This window comes from Callorhinus ursinus, unplaced genomic scaffold (assembly GCF_003265705.2).
Source record: "Callorhinus ursinus isolate GAN/ISIS: 27379988/994484 unplaced genomic scaffold, GSC_fseal_2.0 scaffold5, whole genome shotgun sequence".
Classification (NCBI taxonomy): domain Eukaryota; kingdom Metazoa; phylum Chordata; class Mammalia; order Carnivora; family Otariidae; genus Callorhinus; species Callorhinus ursinus.
The window spans coordinates 46,448,852-46,473,181 of NW_027397067.1; the positions used below are offsets into that span (position 1 = coordinate 46,448,852).

The 24,330-nt window shown below is 42.1% G+C and overlaps 1 protein-coding gene and 1 pseudogene across 7 annotated transcripts in view; both read left to right on the forward strand.

Annotated features, from left to right (window-relative positions):
• SPAG1 (sperm associated antigen 1) overlaps positions 1-16,365 on the forward strand; it is a 67,884-nt gene extending 51,519 nt beyond the window's left edge. For 6 of the 7 annotated variants that reach the window (XM_073893041.1, XM_073893042.1, XM_025870912.2 and 3 more), the window contains 6 exons: positions 507-673; positions 3,197-3,329; positions 5,173-5,299; positions 13,134-13,298; positions 14,900-15,271; positions 15,378-16,365. In XM_073893041.1, coding sequence (XP_073749142.1) covers positions 507-673; positions 3,197-3,329; positions 5,173-5,299; positions 13,134-13,298; positions 14,900-15,271; positions 15,378-15,509 — 1,096 coding nt within the window. In that variant the 3' untranslated portion in view covers positions 15,510-16,365. Of the gene's footprint in view, positions 1-506; positions 674-3,196; positions 3,330-5,172; positions 5,300-9,603; positions 10,304-13,133; positions 13,299-14,899; positions 15,272-15,377 lie in introns of those variants that run through there. The other variant, XM_073893046.1, reaches the window with a different exon arrangement.
• Positions 16,366-22,365: 6,000 nt separating this feature from the next.
• On the forward strand, positions 22,366-23,156 carry LOC112823279 (small ribosomal subunit protein uS5 pseudogene; annotated as a pseudogene).
• The last annotated feature ends 1,174 nt before the right edge of the window (positions 23,157-24,330 follow it).

A 24,330-nucleotide genomic window follows, 5' to 3' on the forward strand; every position in this document is an offset into this window, starting at 1 on the left:
AATACAGTAAGTGAGTAACTTTAAAGACAAAAAAAAAGGCAAGGTAAGAGTATCTTAGCCATATGTAAATGCTTTAAGGAAAAACAATATTACACATGATAGCTTGCCCTCATCAGTTTTAGTAGCTTGTCTTGTACACCTCTTTTTGGTGTACAGTTTGGGCATAGAAATTCTAAGGTGTTTTTGATTATTCTCAAGAGTAACGCGTTATCAATTTAGTAATTATATTAAATGTTATGTGGGACATTTCTTCTAGGCCTCCTAAATTTTACCTTTATATTTCGCTTTTTATTGCATATACATTGAAAAAATTTTAGACCTTCATTTTTTCTTTTGATACAGAAAGGATCTAAAGTTAACATAGTTTTGGGCAACTTTTAAAAGTCCTTTTAAAGACCGTTTATGGGGACAGCAGATAGCTCAAGACTGTGTTTTCTGTAGAGAAGTGTTGTAATCTTACTGTTGATTTGGGCTTCAGTGATATAAAAAACTCATTTTCTTTTTAGAATAACAAGAATTTTAATGAATCTGGATGGACCAAGCTGGAGGGAGAAGTTGTCACCCATTCCTGCTGTGCCCACTTCTGCGCATTTGCGAGCTTGGCAGCCTGTGGCGGAGACGCCCCCCAACCAAGGGGGAGGTTCCTGCAGCCGGCCCCTGCCCGGCATCACAGGTGGGAGAAGCCTACACGCCCTTCTTTTCAAGGGTACCTTGAGCTGCGTGTCTGTTTTCACAGGGAAGCAGAAGGTTAAGGGCATGAACTCAGGCAACAGACCCAGGTTTAAGACCCTGTTCGCCCTCTTTCTAACTAGAGTCTTAAGAAGTTGCTTCCCACATCCAGTGTCCTAGTGTGTATGAAAGGGGGGAATATGAATTAACTGTCTTGTGGCGTTGTTCCCAGGAGTAAATGGAGATAGGCGTACAAAACACTTAATAAAGGTTTAGCTAGCATTATTATTCATAAGAAAAAGAAGTATAGCATGTAGTTCTCTCTTAACACCTGCACGTTGCAGGGCTTAAAGTAATAAGATCGGTGTGTTTGAAATAATAGAACAAAGTAAAACGCTACAACATAAATATCTAGCAGGTATTTCTTTCTGCCTTATATCATAGTTATTAACATATCTGCATTCCCATAGTACCTACCTCATTACTTTGTGCAGAGTGTTTAATAAATGGGACTTCACTCTTGCTTTCTGACAAAAGCAACTTGAGGCCCCATTTCTCCTGCCTGCTTAGGACCTCCATGTGTGTCCCTGGTGGTTGAGCCTCATCCTATAGACACCCTGAGATTCCTGAGTTGTGATGTGGCTTCTCTTAGACCCTCATCCTCTTCATTGACTAGAAGGGAGATGCAGGGAACATCTACTAAGACTTGGAAAATCTTGGAGATCTCTGGTTTCTAGAGTTGGCTGTCATCGGAGTCTCGCACACAGCATTTGCTCAGTGAAGGGTGGTGGTTTATTAACAAAGGGCATGTACTAACTGTACTGTGGATCTGTGTCAGCTCATGAGGAGCATAAGGATAATCAGCTCTACATATCTATGTGATTATTAGAATAGATACCAAAGGTTTAAAAACAATGGGGGAAGAAAAGCTTAAGGAAAGTTTTTCAGCAAATTGGGCAGGGAGGAATCCCTGTAATATTCTGTTTTAGGTCTTACATATAGCAGGATGTATGGGGAGTGCCATTTGGCCCCATTGTGTGGTCTTTTGAAACATGAAACATTAGAAATAAATTTTAATTTCAGGATTTTTATTTTATATCAAGTTACTCCATTAGGTAGACTTATTACATAGATTCAAAACTTCAGGTTTTCATACTTACGTGTGATAGAAAACTTTGGTTGCAAGTACAGAAAATCTACTAACTTAAACCGTAAGGAATATTTTGGTTCATGTAACTGAAAGCTCATCAGGGCTCAGATGCTGACTGAAAATAATAGAACTGTAGTGGTTTTAGGCTTCCTGGGTGCAGGTATCAATGTCCAAAGAGAGAGAGACACCATTGCTTTGGGTAGCATTAATTTAAAAATGAGAAAATATGTTACCCTGAAAGCCCTAGCTTTTTTATCCCGTTACTTTCTTGACTCACATTTTACTGGTACTTATTCTAGTGGGTCATGTGCCCATTCCTGAGCCAGTCCCTATGATGAGGACATGCCATGCCCCGACTGGCTTAGCTAAGCCCGTGTTCCTGATCAGTGGGGTCAGCTTCCTCTGAACGCCCGGGTTGAGTAGGAGAGAAGCGATAGCTGAGTGGACGTCAGGGCACCCTGAGGAAGGGGAAATGGATCCTAAGCAGAGTCAGCCATGATCACTGCACAGGTAATGGTAATAGTTGGGACTCTCTCACTGCAGATAACAGAAAATCCAGCCTTTTATGGCTTAAGTGAAAAAAGTTGTTTATTGGCTCCTATCATGGAAACGTCCACAGGTAGAGTAGCTGCAGGGATGGCTAGATTCAGGACTCATAGATTCTTCTTCAGCTGTCTCTCTTGGCCTCTTTCTTGCTCTTTTCACCCCATCTAGAGAAATACAGCCTCTCCCCTTGTATCACCAGATGGCTGAATAGCTCCTCTCTTCCTCCTCATATTCCACGAGAAAGAGCAAGCATTACCAGAAGCTGCCATAAAAAATCTTGTTGTAGCTTATTGGCTCCCAGAGGCCTATCCCTGATGAGTTAGATTATTGTGGCCAAGGAAGTATGATGTGCTGATAGTAACACAAAAATTACTCCAAAAGGTTGGGCTAGGGTAGGGCTTGCTTTACCTAAACCGCAGGACAGAGGGCAGGGGGAGGTGGGTTTTCCAAGGAAATGGGGTGCTGGACAAATGTCCACCTTAGGCTTGAACAGGTTTGTGCATTTTTCATGAAATAGTTACTAAACCAAACACTGTAGATGTTCGTATCTCCAGTAGAGAAGACATACCAGTGTGGATAAAATGATGTCATTATTTATGTTTTATTTTCTAATTTGAAAAAAATGTCATAATTGTGTAATTTTTACTTACAGCCAATTTGTCTTTTTAATTTGTATACAAAGTTTTGTTCCACTTTGACTTTAGCTCTGCATGGTGTGTGGTCACGTTAATTTGCAATAGAATATCTGCTTACAGATGTACTGAAGATTTTGTAGAGGTGCTTATATGAATCCTTCCTTTTTTTTTCCCCCCCTTGGGGGGTGTCCCATAGATGAAAAAATGTTTAAAACCCTTAAAGAAGAAGGAAATCAATGTGTAAAGGACAAAAACTATAAAGATGCCCTTAGTAAATACAGTGAATGCTTAAAGATTAACAACAAGGAATGTGCCATTTATACAAACAGGCAAGTTCTTTGTAACTTTACGTATTTCTTATGTTAATTTTTTTTTTTTTTTGGATTAAAAAGTATAGGCAGATTATTTGCCAAAGTGTTTTCTCCATCGTTTGGAGAATTTATATAGCATATTGTCCTAAGTGTTTTTCAAAGAGGTGGGGGCCATAGGCGTTCCAGAGAGACTGACAGCATGCGGTGCGGCGGGCTGGGGGTCCCCGCTGGCTGCCCTTGCCCCCCTTCCCGCCGCCCAGCTCCCTGTGCCCAACTAGGCCCGCGCGTGGTTGGCCCTATAGGAGCAAGACTCACCTGTCTTTCCGACGCGTTTCCTAAGTGTCCTTTCTCTCTTGAAGTCCTGAGGGAGGGTACCAGCATCCTTCAGTGTGTAGCAGGAATGGGCAGGTTGTTCTGGAAAGCTGCTGAGAGGCAGTCTTTACCACAATGATGGTAAAAGATCGCTATCTAGACTCCAGTGATGTGGGGATTTTCAGGAATAGGTAGAGTCTGAGGTGACAAAGAAGAGTGAGGATAGTTCCTAAAGAGCAGGGACTCCCAGCACACGTTTTCTTAGCTACTTCAGATGAGTTCTTTTTACTCGGACCTCTCACTGCTTTGTTTTTGTGCGTGTTTTCCTCTGTTGGCAACCATTTTGTCAAAAACGTTGTCACTAACTCCACCAGGTAGTGTTCTCCCCTTCTGCTCAGCCTCTGCAGTCTGGGGTATGGGCGGCCGCTCAGTTGGGCCTGAAACCGCCTCGCCCTTTGATGTCAGTACCGGCGGCTCACCCAGCACAGCTCCTCTCCTCCCTCCACAGGCCTTCCTTCCCCTGACCTTCTCGGGCTTCTGAAGGCGCAGATCCCTTTTTCACCCTGCATGCTCTCCGGGCCAGTCCATCTTCTCCCCAGTCCCCCTACCACCTTTCAGGTGTGCCCACTGCCTGCTGCCCTGTCCATCTCCCTCTGGGCTCCAGACCCGAGCACTCCACTCCTGTCTGCACTCCTGACTGATGCCTCCCTCTCCCGGGCTGTCTGCAAACTGGGATGTCCTCCTTCCAAATTCCTCTTTGGCGGGAGTCTTTCTCTCCGACCTCACTGTCACCCCTGTCCTGGGCCACCACCGGCTCCTCTTAGATGTTTGCAGCACCCTCCATACTACCTTGCAAGTCTTGTTCCCTCTTGTCTCCTTCTCCAAGGTTGTAGCTCGAACCATCTTTCTAAAACCTGGTAAACATGTTAGCCCTATTTGAGAATGCATTTGTGGACCTCCACGAAGCTCAGGAGAAAGCCCAGCCTCCTTGCCATGATTTACGGGACCCTTCACCATCTGGCCTGTCCTCCCTTCTAGCTCATCCCTGTACCCAGCCATATGACGCTTTTCTTAGCCCATCAGGAGCACTGTGCGCTCGCTCGCTCTCTGTCTCTCTCTCTCACTGTGAGACTCTGCTCTTGCTGGGCCCCTGGCCACCACTCCCCTCCTACATCTTAACTCTCGGCCCAGTGCCTTTGCACTGGATAATTCCCACCTCATGTCTGGGCTTCAACTTAAATGTAACTTCTTCGGGGAAGTCTTCCCTGACTACTCCTGCCCTTGCCTCAGCCCCACCAGATTCCGTGATACTCTCAGCTGTGTGCTCCCAGAGAAAGCATCCTGTTTAGATCTTACTGTGTTTGCTTGTTTTAATTGTCTTTCTCTTCCACTAGACTGTAGCCTCCTTGAGGGTCCTAGACTGTATTTTGTTTGCAGTTGTATCCCCAATGCCATGATTACATGCATTGCAAGAAAAAGCTGTGATTGGAGATACGTTGTCTTCGCTGTTGATAATACATCGTTACTTTCATACTTAACGTTACACCAGAGCTCTCTGTTACTTGAAGCTGTGCCAGTTTGAAGAGGCAAAGCAGGACTGTGATCGTGCACTTCAGATCGATAACGGGAATGTGAAAGCGTGCTATAGACGAGCTCTGGCTCATAAGGGACTCAAGGTGAGGAAATCTTCATTTTTTTTTAATAGAATTGTTTTATTCATTTGAGACAGGGAGAGCAGGAGCAGTGGGGAGAGGCAGAGGAAGAGGGAGAAGCAGACTCCCCGCTGAGCAGGGAGTCTGATGCGGGGCTCGATCCCAGGACCTGGAGATCATGACCCGAGCTGAAGGCAGACACTCAACCATCTGAGCCACCCAGGTGCCCTGGAAATCTTCATTTTAATATGTAAATTGCAGCTCTGAAAACAGCATGTGGTTTTTATGAACATAAATCCTGGGATCATGGAAAGGGAGTGAGATTATCCTGGGATTTAATCCTGCTTCTGTGCTAACCAGTCCTGACACCTGGGAATGGGCCTCAGATTTCCCCCACCTTTTATGTGGAGCTAGATAATTTCTAAGATTCCTTCCAGCTCAGAGATTAGGATTTATTTCCTGATTTTCTAGGAATTTTATTAGTTAATCATAGGTCCACTTTAAGGGACAGGAAGGTTTGCTACTGAATCACTGAAGGCAACCAGTGGTGCCAGTGGATTCCTCCACCAAACGATTGGGGTTGTCTGGGGGGTGGGAGGAAGGCCTCGGGACGGAAGATTGACTCACCCAGGGGAAGTTGGTAGAGACACATCAGAGATTGGGAAGCGGATGGTGATTTGGGCTTTAAACTGGCTGGTTGGTTATCAGCGTGAGACTGCGGAGTGATGTTCTTCTCTAAGAAAACCACACCGTTATTTTCAAAGTATAATTTACGCTTTTCTTTAGGCTGAGTCTTCTGCGTGGAAATACTTTAATGTTCATTTTTGTAGAAAGTAACATCACAAGGACAAATTAGAACATACTGGGCTGTGGCATTTCTTGAAATTGTATTTCTTAAAAACCAGTTTGTTTTAGGGCCTAATACAATGAAATTCACACATTGTAAGCCTACAGGTCATTGACTTTCTTTAGGTTGAGATATAATTGACATATAACATTATATTAGTTCCGGGTGTATGGCATAATGATTCGATTTGCAAAATGATCACCACAATAAGTCTAGTTAGCAGCCCATCAGCACACATCATTACCATTTTTTTTTCCTGTAATGGGAACTTTTAAAGATCTACTCTTGTAGCAACTTTCAAATACACAGTACAGTGTTAAGGCGGTCCATTATATGTATGCCCATGACTTACTTTTAACTGGAGGTTTGTACATTTGACCCATGTCACCCATTCCCCACTCCCCACCTTGCCTCTGACAACCACCAATTAGTTTTTATATCTGTGAATTCAGTTTTTTGTTTGTTTTTTTCTAGATTTCACGTACAAGTGAAGTCGTATGGTAATTGCCTTTCTCTATTTGCCTTATTTCACTTAGCATATGTCCTTGGGATCCATCCGTGTTGTTGGCAGATGGCAGGGATTTCCTTTTGTTTGACTGAATAATACTCCATTGTGTAGCTATATCACCTTTTCTCTATCCGTTCATTCAGTGGTGGACACTTAGGTTGTTTCCACGTCTTGGCTGTTGTAAATATTGCTGCAGTAAACATGGGGGTGCAGGTATCTTTTAGATTTAGTGTTCTCATTTCCTTCAGATAAATACCCAGAGGTGGGATTGCTGGATCATCTGGTAGTTCTAGTTTTAGTTTTTTTAAGGAGCCTCCGTGCTGCTTTCTGTAATAACTGCACCAGTGTCCATTCCCACCGCCGGCACATAAGGGGTCCCCTGTCTCCACATCCTCGCCAACACCTGTTGTTTCCTGTGGTGTTGATTCTAGCCATTCTGACAGGTGTGCGATGATACCTCATTGTGGCTTTGATTTGCATTTCCCCGATGATGAGTGACGTTGAGCATCTTTTCATGTGTCTGTTGCCCATCTGTAGGTCTTCTCTGGAGAACTGTCTGTTCCGTTCCTCTGCTCTTTTATTAACCGGATTCTTTTTTTGATACTGAGTTGTAGGAGTTGCTTATGTATTTTGGATATTAACCACTTCTTAGATACGTGATTTGCAAATATTTTCTCCTACTTGGTAGTTTTTCATTTTGTTTCCTTCACTGTGCAGAAGCTTTTTAGTTTGGTGTAGTCCCAGTTGTTTATTGTTGATTTTGTTACCTTTGCTTTTGGTGTCAAATCCAAAACCCAAGACCAGTGTCAAGGAGCTTTACTGGCTATGTTTTCTTCTAGGAGTTTTATGGTTTCAAGTCTTATGTTCAAATTTAATCCATTTTGTGTTGATATTTGTGTATAGTATAAGATAGTGGTCCAGTTTTCCCAGCGCCGTTTATTGAAGACTGTCCTTTCTCCAGTGAGAATTCTTGGCTCCTTTGTCGTAAATTAGTTGGCCATATATGCATGGGCTTATTTCTGGGCTCTCCATTCTGATTTATTGATCTCTGTGTCTGTTCTTATGCCAGTATCGTACTGTTTTGATTACTGGAGTTTTGTAATATAGTCTAAAATCAGGAATTGTGATGCCCCCAGCTTTGTTCCTTTTCAAGATTGCTTTGGCTATTTGGGGTGTTACCAGGTCCAAAAAAGTTTTAGGATTGCTTGTTTTATTTCTGTGAAAAATGCCATTGGAATTTTAAATAGGTATTGCATTGAATCTGTAGATTGCTTCGAGTAGTGTAAACATTTTAACAATATTAATTTTTTCCACCCATGAGCACAAACTGTCTTCCCATTTATTTCTGTCTTCAGTTTCTTTGATCAGTGTCTTATACTTTTCACTATACTGTGTACAAATCTTTCACCTTCTTGGTTAAGTTTATTCCTAGATATTTTATTCCTTTTGATGCAATTGTAAGTAGAATTGTTTTCTTATTTTAGTTGTTGATTTTTGAATAATGTATATCCCCATGTAGCCACCACTCCAATCAAGGTAAATAACATTCCCATCTCTCCAGAAAGTTCCCTATACCCATTCCCCTCCTTCCACACCCACCCCCAGGCAGCCATTCATCTCGTTTCTATCATTGTAGATTAGTTTTGCTTCTTTTCGGCAGTAACATAAGTATAATCATATAGAATGTACTGTATTCTTTGGCTTTTTTTTTTTTTTTTTTTTTTTTTTGCTCAGCAGAGCATCTGAGAGTCATCCATATTTTGTGAATATCAGGAATTGTTTCTTTTTATTACTGAGTTTTATTACTGAATATACTACAACTTTTTTTTTTTTAACATATTCACCAGTTAATTACATTTAGATGTTTCCCTTCTGGGGTTGTTAAGAATAAAACTGTTACGATTATTCCTTGCCACATTTTTTATGAACTTGTACATGAACTGGTACAGCGAGAGGCCAGGTGCAGATGGGAATGGGGATGGAGAGAGATGGTCAGATTATGAAGGGCCTGGGAGGCCTTGCTCTGGTGGATAGGCTTGATCCTGAAGGTGGTGGGATTCCCCTAAGGGTCAGGGGGGGCATGATGGATCAGATTTGGCAGCAGTGTCAAAGCTGGATCACCGGGGGCCCAGCGTGGAGTAGGGAGATAGGTTAGAAGCTGCCAAAGTAAGAAGCAGTTGCCTGAAGGAAGGTAACGAATAGCAGAGGGAAGAGAGAAGGTCTCTTAGTTTGCCGGGACTTCCATAACAAAGTACCACACATTGTGGCTTAAAGAGAAATATATTTTCTTAACGGTTCTTAGAGTTCTTAATCTTGAGATTAAGTTGGCAGCCGGGATGGCTCTTTCTGAGGGCTGTGAGGGAAGGATGTGCTCTAGGCCCCTCTCCTTGGCTTGTGGATAGCTGTCTTCTCTCTGTACACGTCTGTCTGCCAGTTCCCTCTTTTTATAAGGACACCAGTCCCACTGGATTGGGGCCCAACCTAATGACCTGATGTTAACTTGGTTACCTTTTTAGAGAACCTATCTCCAAATACGGTCACATTCTGAAGTGCTGTGGTTAAAATTCCTCCCAACAGAGGAATTTTCAGGGGGACACAGTTTAGCCCATAGCAGAAAGTGAGAGGTTAATTCCAGGGCGTTTGAAGGTAAACATCCTGAGCAGTAACGTGTAGGGGGGAAGGAGCAGGGGGGGTACCTCCCAGCTTCCTGGCTTGGGGATTGAGTGGTGCAGTATGATAATGGAGGGTATTCGGGAGGAGGGAGAGTTTTGATTGGGGAGAGGGATAGTTCAGCTTGACCTTATTGAGTTTGAGATAATTCTTTAGGTTCCATGCCCATCACTGACAGGGCAATATCTAAAAATATATTCTATAAAACCTGGGATTTTTGGGAGAGGGCAGTTACGTTTCTGCCTAGTGTAGCAAATGAGTCCAAGCTGTGCGCATTGAGGGCTCAGGCTTTTGTGTTTCTAGATCCTGGATCCACGGAGGTTGTGGTTGAGCTGCACGCATGCAGCTGCTGTGGCAGGACCCCGAGGCCAGTGGGGCCGTGCCGTGCCTGCCCCCCATCTCCCGCCCAGTGTGTTATCAAGGATATTGTGAAGGACGCAGATCGAGAGCCAGGCGAAGAGGTATATCGGGCCACGGCCACAAGGGTCCTGAGCACAGCAGCTTCTGTCGACACGGTGCTGGCGTGCACCACCTCCCTGCATGTGGGTGCATCTGCCGCCGACCCGGAAGCCCCCCATGTGACCTGGCCCGCTCCCCCCCCCCACTCCTTCTGTTAGTGACACACCCATCCATAAACCTCACGTAAAGATTTCTTAGCTGGTGTGTAGCACCATGAGGTAAGAGAGGCTTCTTCAAAATTTACTCGGCTTTTTCTGAGTTTAATGGATTCGGGCACATGAGGGTAGGTGTGCCTGACAACTCATGAGTTTACGTATGTCCAGACTCTAAAAAGCACGTTTACCTCATACTGGCTGCCTGATTCTTTGAACCTGTTTTCCTCACATAAAGGCAGAAGGTGTACCTAATGAAAGACTTTTTATACTTCTTTGGAATGAATTCTAGAAATTGTATTACGCAGAAAGAGAATCCCAAATTTGAGTAATCCTATCCCACTAGGTTATGAGGCTGGCAGTTTGTGTTTCTGGTTTGAGTTCTTGTAGCTTCCATTTATATATCCTGTAATTTTGAGTTATGTGCCAAGCAAATTTAATTTCACGATCTTCAAAGGCGACAGCTGCTTTTATCAAATGCATCAGAACTCACGCCCGGATCCACTTCCTTAGTGTGTCTGTAACGAGAATTAGCACAGAGGCTTGCAGTGAGCAGGTGCCCTACCTGTAGTTAGCAGCTGAGTACTCTGCTTTCTTAGATCTTTTGTTTTCTAGATGCCTTTTAACTTTGTGCGTGGGTGCCAGTTTTGAAAATTAAAAGCTTTCACTCAGAATTTATCTTTTCTTGCAAGTTTTTATTTAAATTCCGGTTAACCTACAGTGCAGTACTAGTTTTGGGTATAGAATTCAGTGATTCAGCACTTCCATGCAACCCCCGGTGCTCATCTCAAGTGTCTTCCTCAGTCCCCATCACCTACTTAACCCCCCCCACCTCCCCTCTGGTAACCAGTTCTCTATAGTTAAGAGCCTGTTTCTTGGTCCGCCTCTCCTTTTTCCCCCGTGTTCAATTGTTTTGTTAAGTTTCACATGTGAGTTAAATCCTGTGGTATTTTGTTTTAGAACTTCTTTCTCTTATTGAGTGCCACGTATGCGCTAGACTGTGGATCATAGTGGTGACGAGCCCATGGTGTTGCTTTAGGGAATGTGCAGCCCATTAATTGGGGATGCTGTAAGGCCAGAAATATCAAACAGTCATATAATTGTTACCACATTTTAAGTACATCTATTAATACTGTGATTATACTTTTTTAAGGCCCTAATGCAGTATTTAGCAGCTTTTAATGTCCTCCTTTTTGCCGGAGCCACACTTTTCTCTGTGTAGGCCCTGCTCTTCCCTCCACTGCATGCCTGTTTCCCTTCAGGGCTTGTGTTCCCTGACAAGGGTATCAAAAGGAGACTCATTCCCCCTCGTTAGTATCCAGAGAAAACCTTGGCTTTCTTAATTGCATTAGTGATAGTCCGTACTTTATTCATTCGTTTACTTTTTAAAGATTGTTTCCCTTCCTAAGACAGAAGCTTCCATAGGGGCCAGGGCTACCTGACCATTCTTGGGATCTGGCAGACGGGCTCCTCCCTCTTCCTGTGCTCTTGTTCTCTCTCTCTACATTTGCTTGCCCCTGTTGTAACTCTTTATCAAAGTATTATTTCATGTTTTCTTAGGTCTCCTCCAACCAGACAGATCGCTCTTTAGCCACAGATTTTTTTTTTTTTAAGATTTTATTTATTTGACAGAGACAGCGAGAGAGGGAACACAAGCAGGGGGAGTGGGAGAGGGAGAAGCAGGCTTCCCGCTGAGCAGGGAGCCCGATGCGGGGCTCGATCCCAGGACCCTGGGATCGTGACCTGAGCCGAAGGCAGACACTCAACGACTGAGCCACCCAGGCGCCCCTAGGCACAGATTTTTCTTAAATACAATACAAAACAAAAAACATATTGTTTCCAGTGGTGTGGGACTTCTTCCATTTCCAAGGCCATAGCTCACAGTCTGTTTTCAAGCTTCTCACTGGGATTCCGCAACTGTGTTCTCATTTGCTTGGTGGGCATTGCTGCCTTGATCGTCCCAAGGATTCTCTCGATGCCTCAGTTTCCTTATCTTTAAAATGCGGACAGCAGTTAGTATGTATAGGGCTATTGGGAGTAAACTACTATGAAAATGCAGAGAGAATGGTTAAGAGTTAGCAGTTAATTACTACCTCAACTTGTTCTGCTGCCCCATTCCTTGCCTCTCAGTATGGTTCCCAGCAGGAACACTTCGGTTGGAAATACAGTGTCACTTGTTTTTCTGTAGCAGATTTCTACTATGGTTTGTAAATAATTTACCTTTTTTACTGAATGAGAGCAGATTTACGTTAATCTCTTTAAACAGGTCACTTTTGCTCTAGTGTCCTGCTGGGTGGAGGGGGAGGGCTGTGGCCCCCCAGCGAGCCCCCCAGGAACGTCCCATAACCACGAGCCTGTCTAACCCAGGCCTTAGCCTCCAGCGCATGAGCTTATTGGCAGGTCATGAATACTTGGGGAGGTTACACATCATTGGAATTCTTTGCCTCCTTACAGAATTAATTTTGGTTTAATGAAAACATTGGTCTAGTCTGTAGTTCTAGAATGGCCTGTCACATCAGACTGTGATTTTGTGGTATCTTGTCTCTACCACCAGATTCTTTGCTGTGTTTTGTTAAGCTTAGATTCCTTTTCTTTTCCCTCACCCCCCCCCCCCATGTATTGTTTGACTCTATGGAAGAATAAATGTTGCTGCCAGCCTGTTTGAACAGCGTACCACTTTGAAGGGTTTTATGGTGCAAGATATTATCTGACAAGTGACATTGGATAGCCCTTTACATAGGTTTAAAGTATTCCTTATTAATTCATTTATACTTGATACAGCCTTGGTGAAAACCAGAGTAGAGAAGCTTTTGTTATCCTTAAAGATGAGAAAACTGAAATTCAAAGATTAAGTAGGATTTTGTTCCAGTTTCATAATTAGTAGGTGCTAACATGAGGATGGTGGTTCTTCCATTCACTCACTCAGCAGACAACAAATGCCTGCTGTATACCAGGGACTGTGAAGGTTGTGGTGACCCCGAATTGAACTTGAGTCTTCCAACTCCAGATTCCATGCCTTTTCTTCTCTGGTGGGTGTTGTGTGTTATGGGTGTTAATATTTTAGTTCAAGACTACTGTATGGGCCTGACGTTATCATCAAGGTACTAAAGGGAGCCCCTGTACACGTTCTGTGCTACTCAAGCTTGTTCTTACTCCCACTTGAGCTAATCTGTGCCCTGTCTTTTATTTATGAAAATTATTTTCTCTGCTTTCTACTTTCAGGATTATCAGAAAAGTTTGAACGATCTCAATAAAGTTCTCCTACTAGATTCAAGTATTGTTGAGGCAAAGATGGAACTGGAAGAGGTAACCAGATTCCTTAACATTAAGGACAATACAACATTATTCAACAAGGAAAAGGAGAGAAGGAAAATTGAGATTCAAGAGGTATTTCATTATCTTTGAAGGTACTCTTTGGGGGATTTTATATTGGATTCTAAAGTCAGATTCAGGGGCGCCTGGGTGGCTCAGTCATTCAACGTCTGCCTTCGGCTCAGGTCATGGTCCCAGGGTCCTGGAATGGAGCCCCGCATCGGGCTCCCTGCTCAGCGGGAGGCCTGCTTCTCCCTCTCCCACTCCCCCTGCTTGTGTTCCCTCTCTGTCTTTCTCTGTCAGATAAATAAAATCTTTATTTAATGTTTTTAAGTCAGATTCTTATGAGTTCTACAAAAATGTTTTAAATTTTTTATTTTAATCTCCAGTGAAGAAATTTTAACCAGTTACAGAGACAAAACTTTTCCTTTGCCATAATTAGCCATTGTATTTCCCAGCTTGGGGTCCATGGAGGGCATTGGGATTCTGCATTACTGCAGTTCCTCCTTTCTCTGCATTCCACCCCTCCCCCCTCCCCACCTGCCTACAGTTTGCATTGTTTCCACCCCAGATTGCTCTGGGGGCCTGTGGTCATTGAACTTTGCTTCAGGGTAGACCTGGAGAATCCTGATAGGACTGATTGAAATTTCAGTGGCCTTGCCATACCCCATAGGGATTTTTAAGATCGATTTAGGCCTTTTTAGCACTCTGAAACAAGACTGGCCTCATCAGAGATCTTGGACTAGTCCTGAATCAAACTCAGTGTCTTGTGCTCCAGCTTTTTGCTTTGCCTTCAGTGAAGAATGTCAGCTCATGGGGCACCTGGGTTACTTAGTGAGTTAAGAGTCTTGACTCTTGATTTCAGCTCAGGTCATGATCTCATGGTTGTGAGATTAAGCCCTGCTTTGGGCTTCTGAGCTGATGTGGAGTCATGGAGCCTGCTTAGGATTCTCTCCCTCCCGCTGCTTCTCACGGGGGGGCCCCCCCCCCCAGTGTGTGTGCGCACCCATACAAGCTCTCGTAAAAAAAAAGTTGGCTCCTGAATTCTTGTGTATTCATAAATGGTGATATTTATCACCTTATATTTCCATTATAGAGTAAAAGCCAAAAAGTGAGAAAACCAGAAGTATTTTTCCTCTGAGGGAAGAAAAAAATGTTCATGTCTCTGTTAAAATGTAAGAAAGTAAGTGTAAAATTTATCATGAAAAAGAGAAAGTTTTTTCTTTTTCTCTTTTTTAAAGATTTTATTTATTTGATGACAGAGAGACACAGCGAGAGAGGGAACACAAGCAGGGGGAGTGGGAGAGGGAGAAGCAGGCTTCCCGCGGAGCAGGGAGCCAGCCCAGGGCGGTGTGGGGCTTGATCCCAGGACCCTGGGATCATGACCTGAGCCGAAGGCAGACGCTTAACCGACTAAGCCCCCTAGGTGCCCTGAGATAAAGTTGTTATATAGGTCATCTTTCATGGAAAACTATAAAAAATTTTAATACTTTCATGAATGGATATTTAAAACTTCTTCCTAAAAAGAATAGATTTTACTATTATAAATTACACACTTAGAATTTGTCTAAAATATAGCCGCCTAGTGTTTTCCAGTTCCTTCCCATTTTAATAAATGTAGCTTGGGATGTGTGCAGTGGCTGTTACGTCACAGTATCATTTTTTCCCTCATGAAGGTGAGCGAAGGCCAGGAAGAAGAGCCTGGAAGGACCTCGGAGGAGCTCTCCACTGACTGCCGTGCCTCCGAGAACGGAGACACAACCAGTAGTGGGCCACCAGAATACTCTGAAAAACTACCCATCACCAAGCCTAACAATGCCTATGAGTTTGGTCAGGTTATAAATGCTATCAGTATGCGGAACGATAAACAAGCCTGTGCACACCTTTTAACCATCACAGAACCGAAAGATTTGCCAATGTTGTTGAGTAACAAACTTGAAGGGGATACATTCCTCCTCCTCATTCAGTCTCTGAAAAATAATCTTGGTAAAGATCCCTCATTGGTGTATCAGCATCTTTTATATCTGAGTAAAGTAGAAAGGTTCATGGTAAGTGGAAAAATAATAGAGATTGATTTTCTTCCAGGGTTTCTGTAACTTTAAAATGTTCATTTTTTTCTTAATTAAGCTAATACAGTTTTTCTCTTTATTCCAGATGATGTTGACACTAATTAGCAAGGGCCAGAAGGAGCAAATTGAACAGCTCTTTGATGACCTCTCAGACACACCAAACAAACATTTTACTTTAGAAGATGTACAGGCCCTAAAAAGGAAGTATGAGCTTTAAGGCAAGACTATGGTTAGATTTCTTCCATGCATGTATGAGTTCCAGTAATGCTAGTGGGATGGTATTGTAAGAGAGTTGCACGGATAAAACCTGGTTTAGAAAAGATCCTTTGGTCTGTACTATAAAATATTTTACTTATTTTTATACATAGAACATGTATATTCTACAATATTCTTATTAGTTGTAAATATTTTCTTACGTACCAAGAGCTAACATCTTTATATTTAATAAGTATATTTGGAACTTGTTTAAAGTACATTTTATGTTCTCCATCTTTTAATTACTCGTTAAAAATTTGAGTTAAATTACATTTCTTTGGGCTATGAAGGATTCCTCTAAAGTTTGATAGAAATGTATTTCTTTAAAAATCATTAACAATGATTATTATATCACCTTTATTTCCTGCTATGATATAAATCAATCCCCTTTTATTACTACTTGTGGATTACAGTCTGCTTGGGTGAAATGCAACACTTAAGTCTTCTAATATGAAATGATTATTAAATAAATTGTGATTAATTCAAGAGCTATAAGAGGAACTTATTTTTTCTTACATGGAAACATTAAAAAAAAATGGGCAAAAATTTTTACTTTTTACTAGATTTTAAAAAGCTCCTGTCCCGTATATATTGCTTATGTAAATAACAAAACCACCACTGTATAAAAGCAAACTAAGCCTGTGTTTTGTCACCTCCACATTTTCCCCAATGTTTCTTTAAATGTCCCTTTTCCTCCTTTAAGCATAACCATATTTATTCCCTTAATGGAAAGTGAAGAAATCTTATCATATTGAAAGCTCCTTTGTTAATTGGGTCAAAGTAAAAGTATTTCTTACAATAAAACATTCAGGTCTGTATCAGTGTACTGTCATTTATTCCTGTAGTTGTTAGAGTCCATTCTCTTTTTCTGGAGCATTCTTTAGGTATCACTTTTATTATTTCCATATTCATTAATCTTTTAGAATTACAGAATTTTAAAAATCATTGTGGGTAAATGATACCTTTCAAACTCTGACATTTTTTGAAATTTTTTTTTTTTTTAAAGATTTATTTATTTATTTATTTGAGAGAGAGAGAATGAGAGATAGAGAGCATGAGAGGGAAGAGGGTCAGAGGGAGAAGCAGACTCCCCGCTGAGCAGGGAGCCCGATGTGGGACTCGATCCCGGGACTCCAGGATCATGACCTGAGCCGAAGGCAGTCGCTTAACCAACTGAGCCACCCAGGCGCCCAAACTCTGACATTTTTAAACTGTTCTTTGTTCATTAATGAAAATCTGACTCGAGTCTTCAAGCAAACAAAAGTTTTCTCCTTTTGAATGTTAGTAAACTTCAGAGACATTACAAGGAAACCTCTTTTGTTGACAGTTACATACCCAGCACCTGGCTGCCTGGGGCTAAGCCTCCTGGCAGTGGCGGGCCTCTCCAGAGAAGGTGGAAAGCAGTGAGTGCCCAGCTATGCCAGTTATGTGGGTCATGGCTGGAGAAATCCATTTGTCTCCAGCAGCAGCCTGGGTACTGAAGTGGGACCTGCATGACTGTGAGGGCGAGGGAAGAGAGGTGAAGGAAGCAGTTAAGAATATCAAAGAGCAGGGCGCCTGGGTGGCTCAGTCGGTTAGGCGACTGCCTTCTGCTCAGGTCATGATCCTGGAGTCCCCGGGATTGAGTCCCGCATCGGGCTCCCTGCTCAGCGGGGAGTCTGCTGCTCCCTCTGACCTTCCTTCTCATGCTCGCTCTACCATTCTCACTCTCTCAATACATAAAAATCTTTCTTTAAAAAGGGCATTAAAAGAATGCAGTTCCTGCTGACTGCTTCAAGCGGTCTGCCCATATACCTCGAGAGTATCCCACTAAAGATTGTTCCACTGGGTCCACAGCATCCCCAAACCCCAAGTGCTAAACGCACACCAGCTCCCACTATGTGGCTGGATCCCTGTGCGTGCTCGTGTTGGGGCAGTGAGAACAGGTCCGGTGATAAGAGTGTTCTCAGAAAAATGGACCAGGGTCCCTGGGCAAGGGAGAAGTCACCAACTGGAGCTGTGGAGCTATAGCACCACCTTCTGGAAAACAGGTTTCCAGCAGGCAGCCTGGTGAGTTACAAGACAAGACGTAGAGGTTTAAGAATTCTGCCACTAGAGGGAGCAGGAAGAGGCGCAGCTTTGCCCATTCAAAAGTCGAGGAAACCTGATGTAGCAACACCGGTGAGCAGCACTCCATCGAAGGCCAACCAGTAAAGGCTCAGGAGGTGTCTGCTACTTGAAATGTGAAAACAGCAATGGAAAAACACAAACGTGAAAATCAACTATTTCACCGCCAAAAGATCTCAATAATTCAACAATTGAGCTCAAAGACACAGAATATTGCAATCTAGCTGATAAAAGAATTCAGAATAACTGTTTTGAAGAACACAACTAGCTACAAGAAAACTCAATACAATGGTATTAGGAAGGAAAATACATAACTTTTTTTTTTTTTTCTTAAGATTTTAGCGTGCATGAGCAGGGGTCGGGGAGCAGAGGGCAAAGGGAAGCAGACTCCTCACTGATGGTGGAGCCCGAGGCAGGGCTTGATCCCAGGACCCTGAGATCATGACCTGAGTTGAAACCAAGAGATGCTCAACCAACTAAGCCACTCAGGTGTCCCGAACAAAAGAAAAATTTATCAGATGAAAAACATAACCAAATTCTGGAGTTGAATTCAGTGAACAAGACTACAATAGCCTTTGTAGTAGAATAGGGCAGATGAAAGAATAAATGACTTAGAGGATAGGACTTTTGAAATAATCCACAATCCAGAAGACAAGAGGGAGAAGGGGGCAGAAAGTTTATTTTAAAAATAATTGAAAGCTCCCCTAAATCTGGGGAAAGACTTGGACATCCAAATTCACAAAGTTCATAGATCACCCTGACATGTTACAAGGAAACTACCAAAAATCAGAGAATCCTAAAGGCAGCCAGGGGTAAAAAGAGTGTAACTTACAAAGGAACGCCCATTAGGCTATCAGATTTCTCAGCAAAAAAAGGCCCCATAGGCCAGGAGAGACTGTGGAATGACATATTCAAAGTGTCAAAAAATAAAAACTGCCAACCAGAGTTATAAAGACTTGCCCAACAGACAAAAGTTGTGGGAATTTATCACCACTAGGTCTGCCTTGCAAGAAATGCTGAAAGTTCAAGCTGAATTAAAAGATGCTAATCAGTGACATGAAAACATCTTTACACTGGTAAGGGTGAAAAATACTCAAATTTAGAAAACTCTAATTCTATAATAGGATAGTATATTAGCCACTTAACTATACAGTATAAAGATTAAAGAGTATTAAAAATAACTTGCTACTGTAATTTGCTAGCTACACAATATAAAAAGATGAATTGTGATAAAAATATAGGAGTAAAAGTGTAGAGCCTTTAATAGGCAAGTGAAGATCAGTTGCTATCAGCATAAAACGGACTGTTCCATGTATGAAATGTTTTAGGTAAGCCTCATGTTAATCACAAAGCAAAAATCTAGATTGACAAAAGATTAAAAAAAGGAAACATATACATGGGGTATACCCACCATGGAAAATCACAGAGGTGAAACAGAAACAAGAAGGAAAGAAGAATCAGTAAGATGGCAGTTGTAAATCCCTACATATCAATAATTACTCTAAATGTAAATTGAATTCACCAATCAAAAGGCACAAAGTGGCTGGATAAAAAAAAAAGTAAGACCCAACTATATGCTTCACACAAGAGACTCACTTCAGCTTTAAGAACACACACAGGCTCAAAGTAAAAGGATGGAAGAAGAAATGACATGCAAATGAAAACCAGAAGAGCAGGGATAGCCATACTGAACATTAGACAAAACAAACTTTAAGCCAAAAATGGTAACGAGACAAAGAAGATTATATAATGATAAAAGTCATTATATCTGAACTGACCTTCAGATATAATGAAGATCAGTAAGTACAGCAAGAAGACAGAACAATCATAAATATGTATGCATTCAACACTGGAGCACTAAGGAAGCAAATGCTAACAAACCTGGAGAAATAAGACCACAGAATAATAGCAGAGGACTTTAATACTTACAGCAGTGGGTAAGTCATCCAGACAGAAAATCAATAAGGAAATGTTGGAATTGAACCATACTTTGGACCAAATGGACCTAACTGACATATAGAACATTCCATCCAATACCAACAATATACTATTCCCAAGTATACAAGGCACATTCTGCAGGATAGATTATATGAAAGGACACAAAACAAGTCTTAGCAAATTTAAGAAGACTGAAATCATACCAACCATCTTTTCTGACCACAATGGTATGAAACTTCAACAAAAGGAAAGCTGGAAAATCCATATGTGGAAATTCAACAACACTTGTGAACAACCAATGGGTCAAAGAAGAAATTACAAGGGAAATAAAATTTATCAAATGAAAATGGAAACATACCAAACCTATGCAAAAGCGGTTCTGAGGGCGCCTGGGTGGCTCAGATGGTTAAGCGTCTGCCTTCGGCTCAGGTCGTGATCCCAGTGTCCTGGGATCGAGTCCCGCATCGGGCTCCCTGCTTCTTGGGAGCCTGCTTCTCCCTCTGCCTCTCTCTCTCTGTCTCTCATGAATAAATAAAGTTTAAAAAAAAAAGTTCTGAGAGGGAAGTTTATAGTGATAAATGCATATATTAAGTCAGATCTCAGTCTGACTTTATACCTAAAGAACTATAAAAAGAACAAACTAAGCTCAAAGTTAGCAGAAGGAAATAAAGATCAGAGCAGAAATAAATGAAATAGAGACCAGAAAAAAAACAGAAAAGATCAACAAAGCAACTTTTTTCAAAAAGATAAATGAAATTAACAAGACTGTTCACTAGACTAAGAGAAGATTCAAAATCAGAAGTGCTTAAAGAGGAGACATTACAGAAATAAGGATCATAAGAGCCTACCATGAATAGTTATATTCTAACAAATTAGATACCTTCGAAGAAATCTATGAATTCCTAGAAAAAGAACTCACCAAGACTGAATCAGGAAGAAATAGAAAATCTGAACAGACCAATAAAAGACTGAATCAGTAATCAAAAACCTCCTAAGACAGAAAACTGCAGGGACAGATGGCTTCACTGGCAGATTCTACCAAACGTTTGAAGAAGAGTTAGCAATCCTGAAACTCTTCCAAAAGTGAGAGAAGGGAACACTTCCAGGCTGTTTCTATGAAACCAGCATTACCTTGCTATCAAAGCCAGATAAGGACCTACATATAAAGCTAAAGACTCATAACTGATGAATATAGATATACTCAACAGTGAAAAATCAAAAGCTTTTCCTCTAAGATTAGGAACAAGACAAGGATGCCCACTCTCATCACTCTTAATACAAATGTTAGCTAGGACAATTGGGCAAGATAAATAAAAGGCATCTAAATTGAATAGGAAGAAGTAAAAATTTTTTTAAAAATACTTTATTTATTTGAGAGAGAGTGTGTGAGCACGAGCAGGGTGAGAGGCAAAGGGACAAGGAGACTTCCCGCTGAGCAGGGAGCCTAATGTGGGGCTCGATCCCGGGACTTTGGGATCATGACCTGAGCTGAAGGCAGATACTTAATCAACTGAGCCACTTAAGTGCCCTGGAAGAAGTAAAATTCTTGTTGCAGATGATATTTTATATAGAGAAAATCCCAAAGATTCAATTAAAAAAATGTTGGAACTAATCAAATCCAATGAAGTTGCAGGATATAAAACTGACATAGAGAAATCAGTTGCATTTCTAGAACAGTGAAACATCTGAAAAACTATCCCATTCAAAGTAGCATCAAAAACAAAATAAACTGAATTTACCAAGGAAGTGAAAGATCTGTATAGCCAAAACTACAAGACTTCATTGAAAGAAATCAAAGATGACACAAGCAAATGGAAAAGGGATTCCATGCTTATGGATTGGAAGAATATTGTTAAAATGTCCCTATTACCCTAAGCCATCTATAGATTAATTACAATCCCTATCAAATTCCCAATGGCATTTTTCACATAGAAAAAAAATCCTAAAACTTTAATGGAACCAGAAAAGACCCCAAATAGCCAAAGCAATCATAAGAACAAAGCTGAGGCATCACACTTCTTGATTTCAAACTAAACCACAAAGCTTTAGTAATTAAAACCACATGGTACTGGCATAAAAACAATGCACACACACCAGTGGAATAGAACAGAGAGCCCCAAATTAAACCACTACATATATGGTCAATTAATATTCAACAAGGCAGCCAAGAACACCCAGTAGGGAAAGGAAAGTATTTCAACAAATTGTGTTGGGAAAACTGGGTAAACACAGAAAAGTGAAACTGGGCCCCTGATTTTTTTCTTTTTAAGATTTTACTTATTTGACTGAGAGAGAACATGAGCTGGGGTAGGGGCAGAGGGAGACTGAGAAGCAGACTCCCCATTGAGCAGGGAGCCCGACACAGGACTTGATCCCAGGACCCCGGGATCATGACCTGAGTGGAAGGCAGATGCCTAACCGACTGAGCCACCAGGCGCCTTGGGCCCCTAATCTTATACCACCCACAAAAATTAACTTGAAAATGATCAAAGACTAAGACTTGACACCATAAAACTCCTAGAAAAAAACAGGAAAGAAGTTCCTTGATACTGGTCTGGGCGATGTTTTTTTTGCTTATGACACCAAAAGCACAAACAACAAAAGCAGAAATTAACAAGTGGGACTACATCAAAATGAAAAGCAAATTTTGCACAGCAAAAGAAACAACAAAATGGAAAGGTAATGTATAGAATGGGAGAAAATATTGGCAAAGCATATCCTGGATAAGAGATTAATATTCAAAATATATAAATCGTTCTCGGAGAAAACATTAAATGGCGGATGGCACTGGTGCAGTGGGAAGGTCTGAAGGGCTTGGGGGCCCTGGAATGGGAGGCCGTGGTGGCTTCCGCAGAGGCTTGGCAGTGGCATGCAGGGTGGGGGTTGTGGCCATGGTGAGGCTGGGGCCAAGGCCAAGGAGCTCTCGGAGACAAGGCCAAGGCCAAGAATTGGATCCCTGTCACCAAGCTGGGCTGCCTGGTAAAGGACATGATCAAGTCCCTGGAGGAGATCTATCTCTTCTCCCTGCCCATCACGGAATCTGAGATCATTGACTTTTTCCTGGGGGCATCCCTCAAAGATGAGGTTTTGAAGATTATGCCTGTTCAAAAGCAAACCCATGCTGGCCATCGGACCAGGTTCAAAGTATTTGTTGCCATTGTAAATTACAATGGACACGTTGTTCTGGGTGTTAAGTGCTCCAAGGCAGCAACAGCCATCCATGGGGCCATCATCCTGGCGAAGCTTTCCATCATCCCTGTGTGGCAAGGCTACTGATGGAATAAGATCAGCAAGCCCCACACCATGCCGCTATGGCTCTGTGCTGGTGCACCTCATCCCTGCCCCCAGACGCATGACATTGTCTCAGCCCCTATGCCCAAGAAGCTACTGATGATGGCCTGTATTGATGACCGCTGCACCTCAGCCAGGGGCTGCACTGCCAGTGTAGGCAACTTTGCCAAGGCCACTCTTGATGCCAAGACCTACAGCTATCTCACCTCTGACTTCTGGAGAGAGACTGTTCACTAAGTCTCCCTATCAGGAATTCACTGACCAGGGCGCCTGAGGTAGCTCAGTCAGTCAGGCGTCTGCCTTCCACTCAGGTCATGATCTCAAGGTGCTGAGATCAAGCCCTGTATCAGGTTCCCTGCTCAGCAGGGAGTCTCCTTGTCCCTCTCCCTCTGCCCCTCCCCCCACTCATATGCTCTCTCTGTCTCTATATATATCTCTCTCAAATAAATTAAAATCTAAAAAAAACCCAAAATGGAATTCACTGACCATCTTGTAAAGACCTACATCAGAGTCTCCATGCAGAGGACCCAGGCTCCAGCTGTTGCCAGTATGCAGTTTTACACAAGAAAAAATAAAACGAATTAAAATCTGTTAAATAGGGCGCCTGGGTGGCTCAGTTGGTTAAGCGACTGCCTTCGGCTCAGGTCATGATCCTGGAGTCCTGGGATTGAGTCCCACATCGGGCTCCCTGCTCGGCGGGGAGTCTGCTTCTCCCTCTGACCCTCTTCCCTCTCGTGCTCTCTCTCATTCTCTCTCTCTGAAATAAATAAAATCTTTAAAAAAATCTGTTAAATTATATATATATATAAATAAAATTATTTATATATATATATATATATAAACAACTCAGACTACTCAATAATGAAGACCAATCTGATTAAAAAATGGGCAGAGGAACTAGACATTTTCCCAAAGAAGACCTCAAAATGGCCACAGGTATATGAAAAGATGCTCAACATCACCGATCATTAGGGAAATGCAAATCAAAACCACAATGAGATATCACCTCACACCTATGAGAATGGCTGTCATCAAGAAGACAAGAAATAAGCATTGGTGAGGATGTGAGGAAAGAGGAACCCTTGTGCACTCACCGTTGGTGGAAATGTAAATTGGTGCAGCCACTACGGAAAACAGTATGGAGGCTCCTCAAAAAACTAAAAACAGAACTACCATATGACCCAACAATTCCACTTGTGGGTATATACCCAAAACAGGATATTGAAGAGATATATGCAATTCCCTGTTTATTGTAGCATTATTCACAATAGCCAAGGTACAGAAACAACTTAGGTATGTCTGTCACCTGATGAATGGATAAAGAGGACATTACACACACACAGGATGTGATATTTTCAGTCATAAGAAGGAAATCTGCCATTTGTGATGTGGATGGACCTTGAGGACAGCTAAGTGACATAAGTCAGAGAGACAAATACTGTATAGTA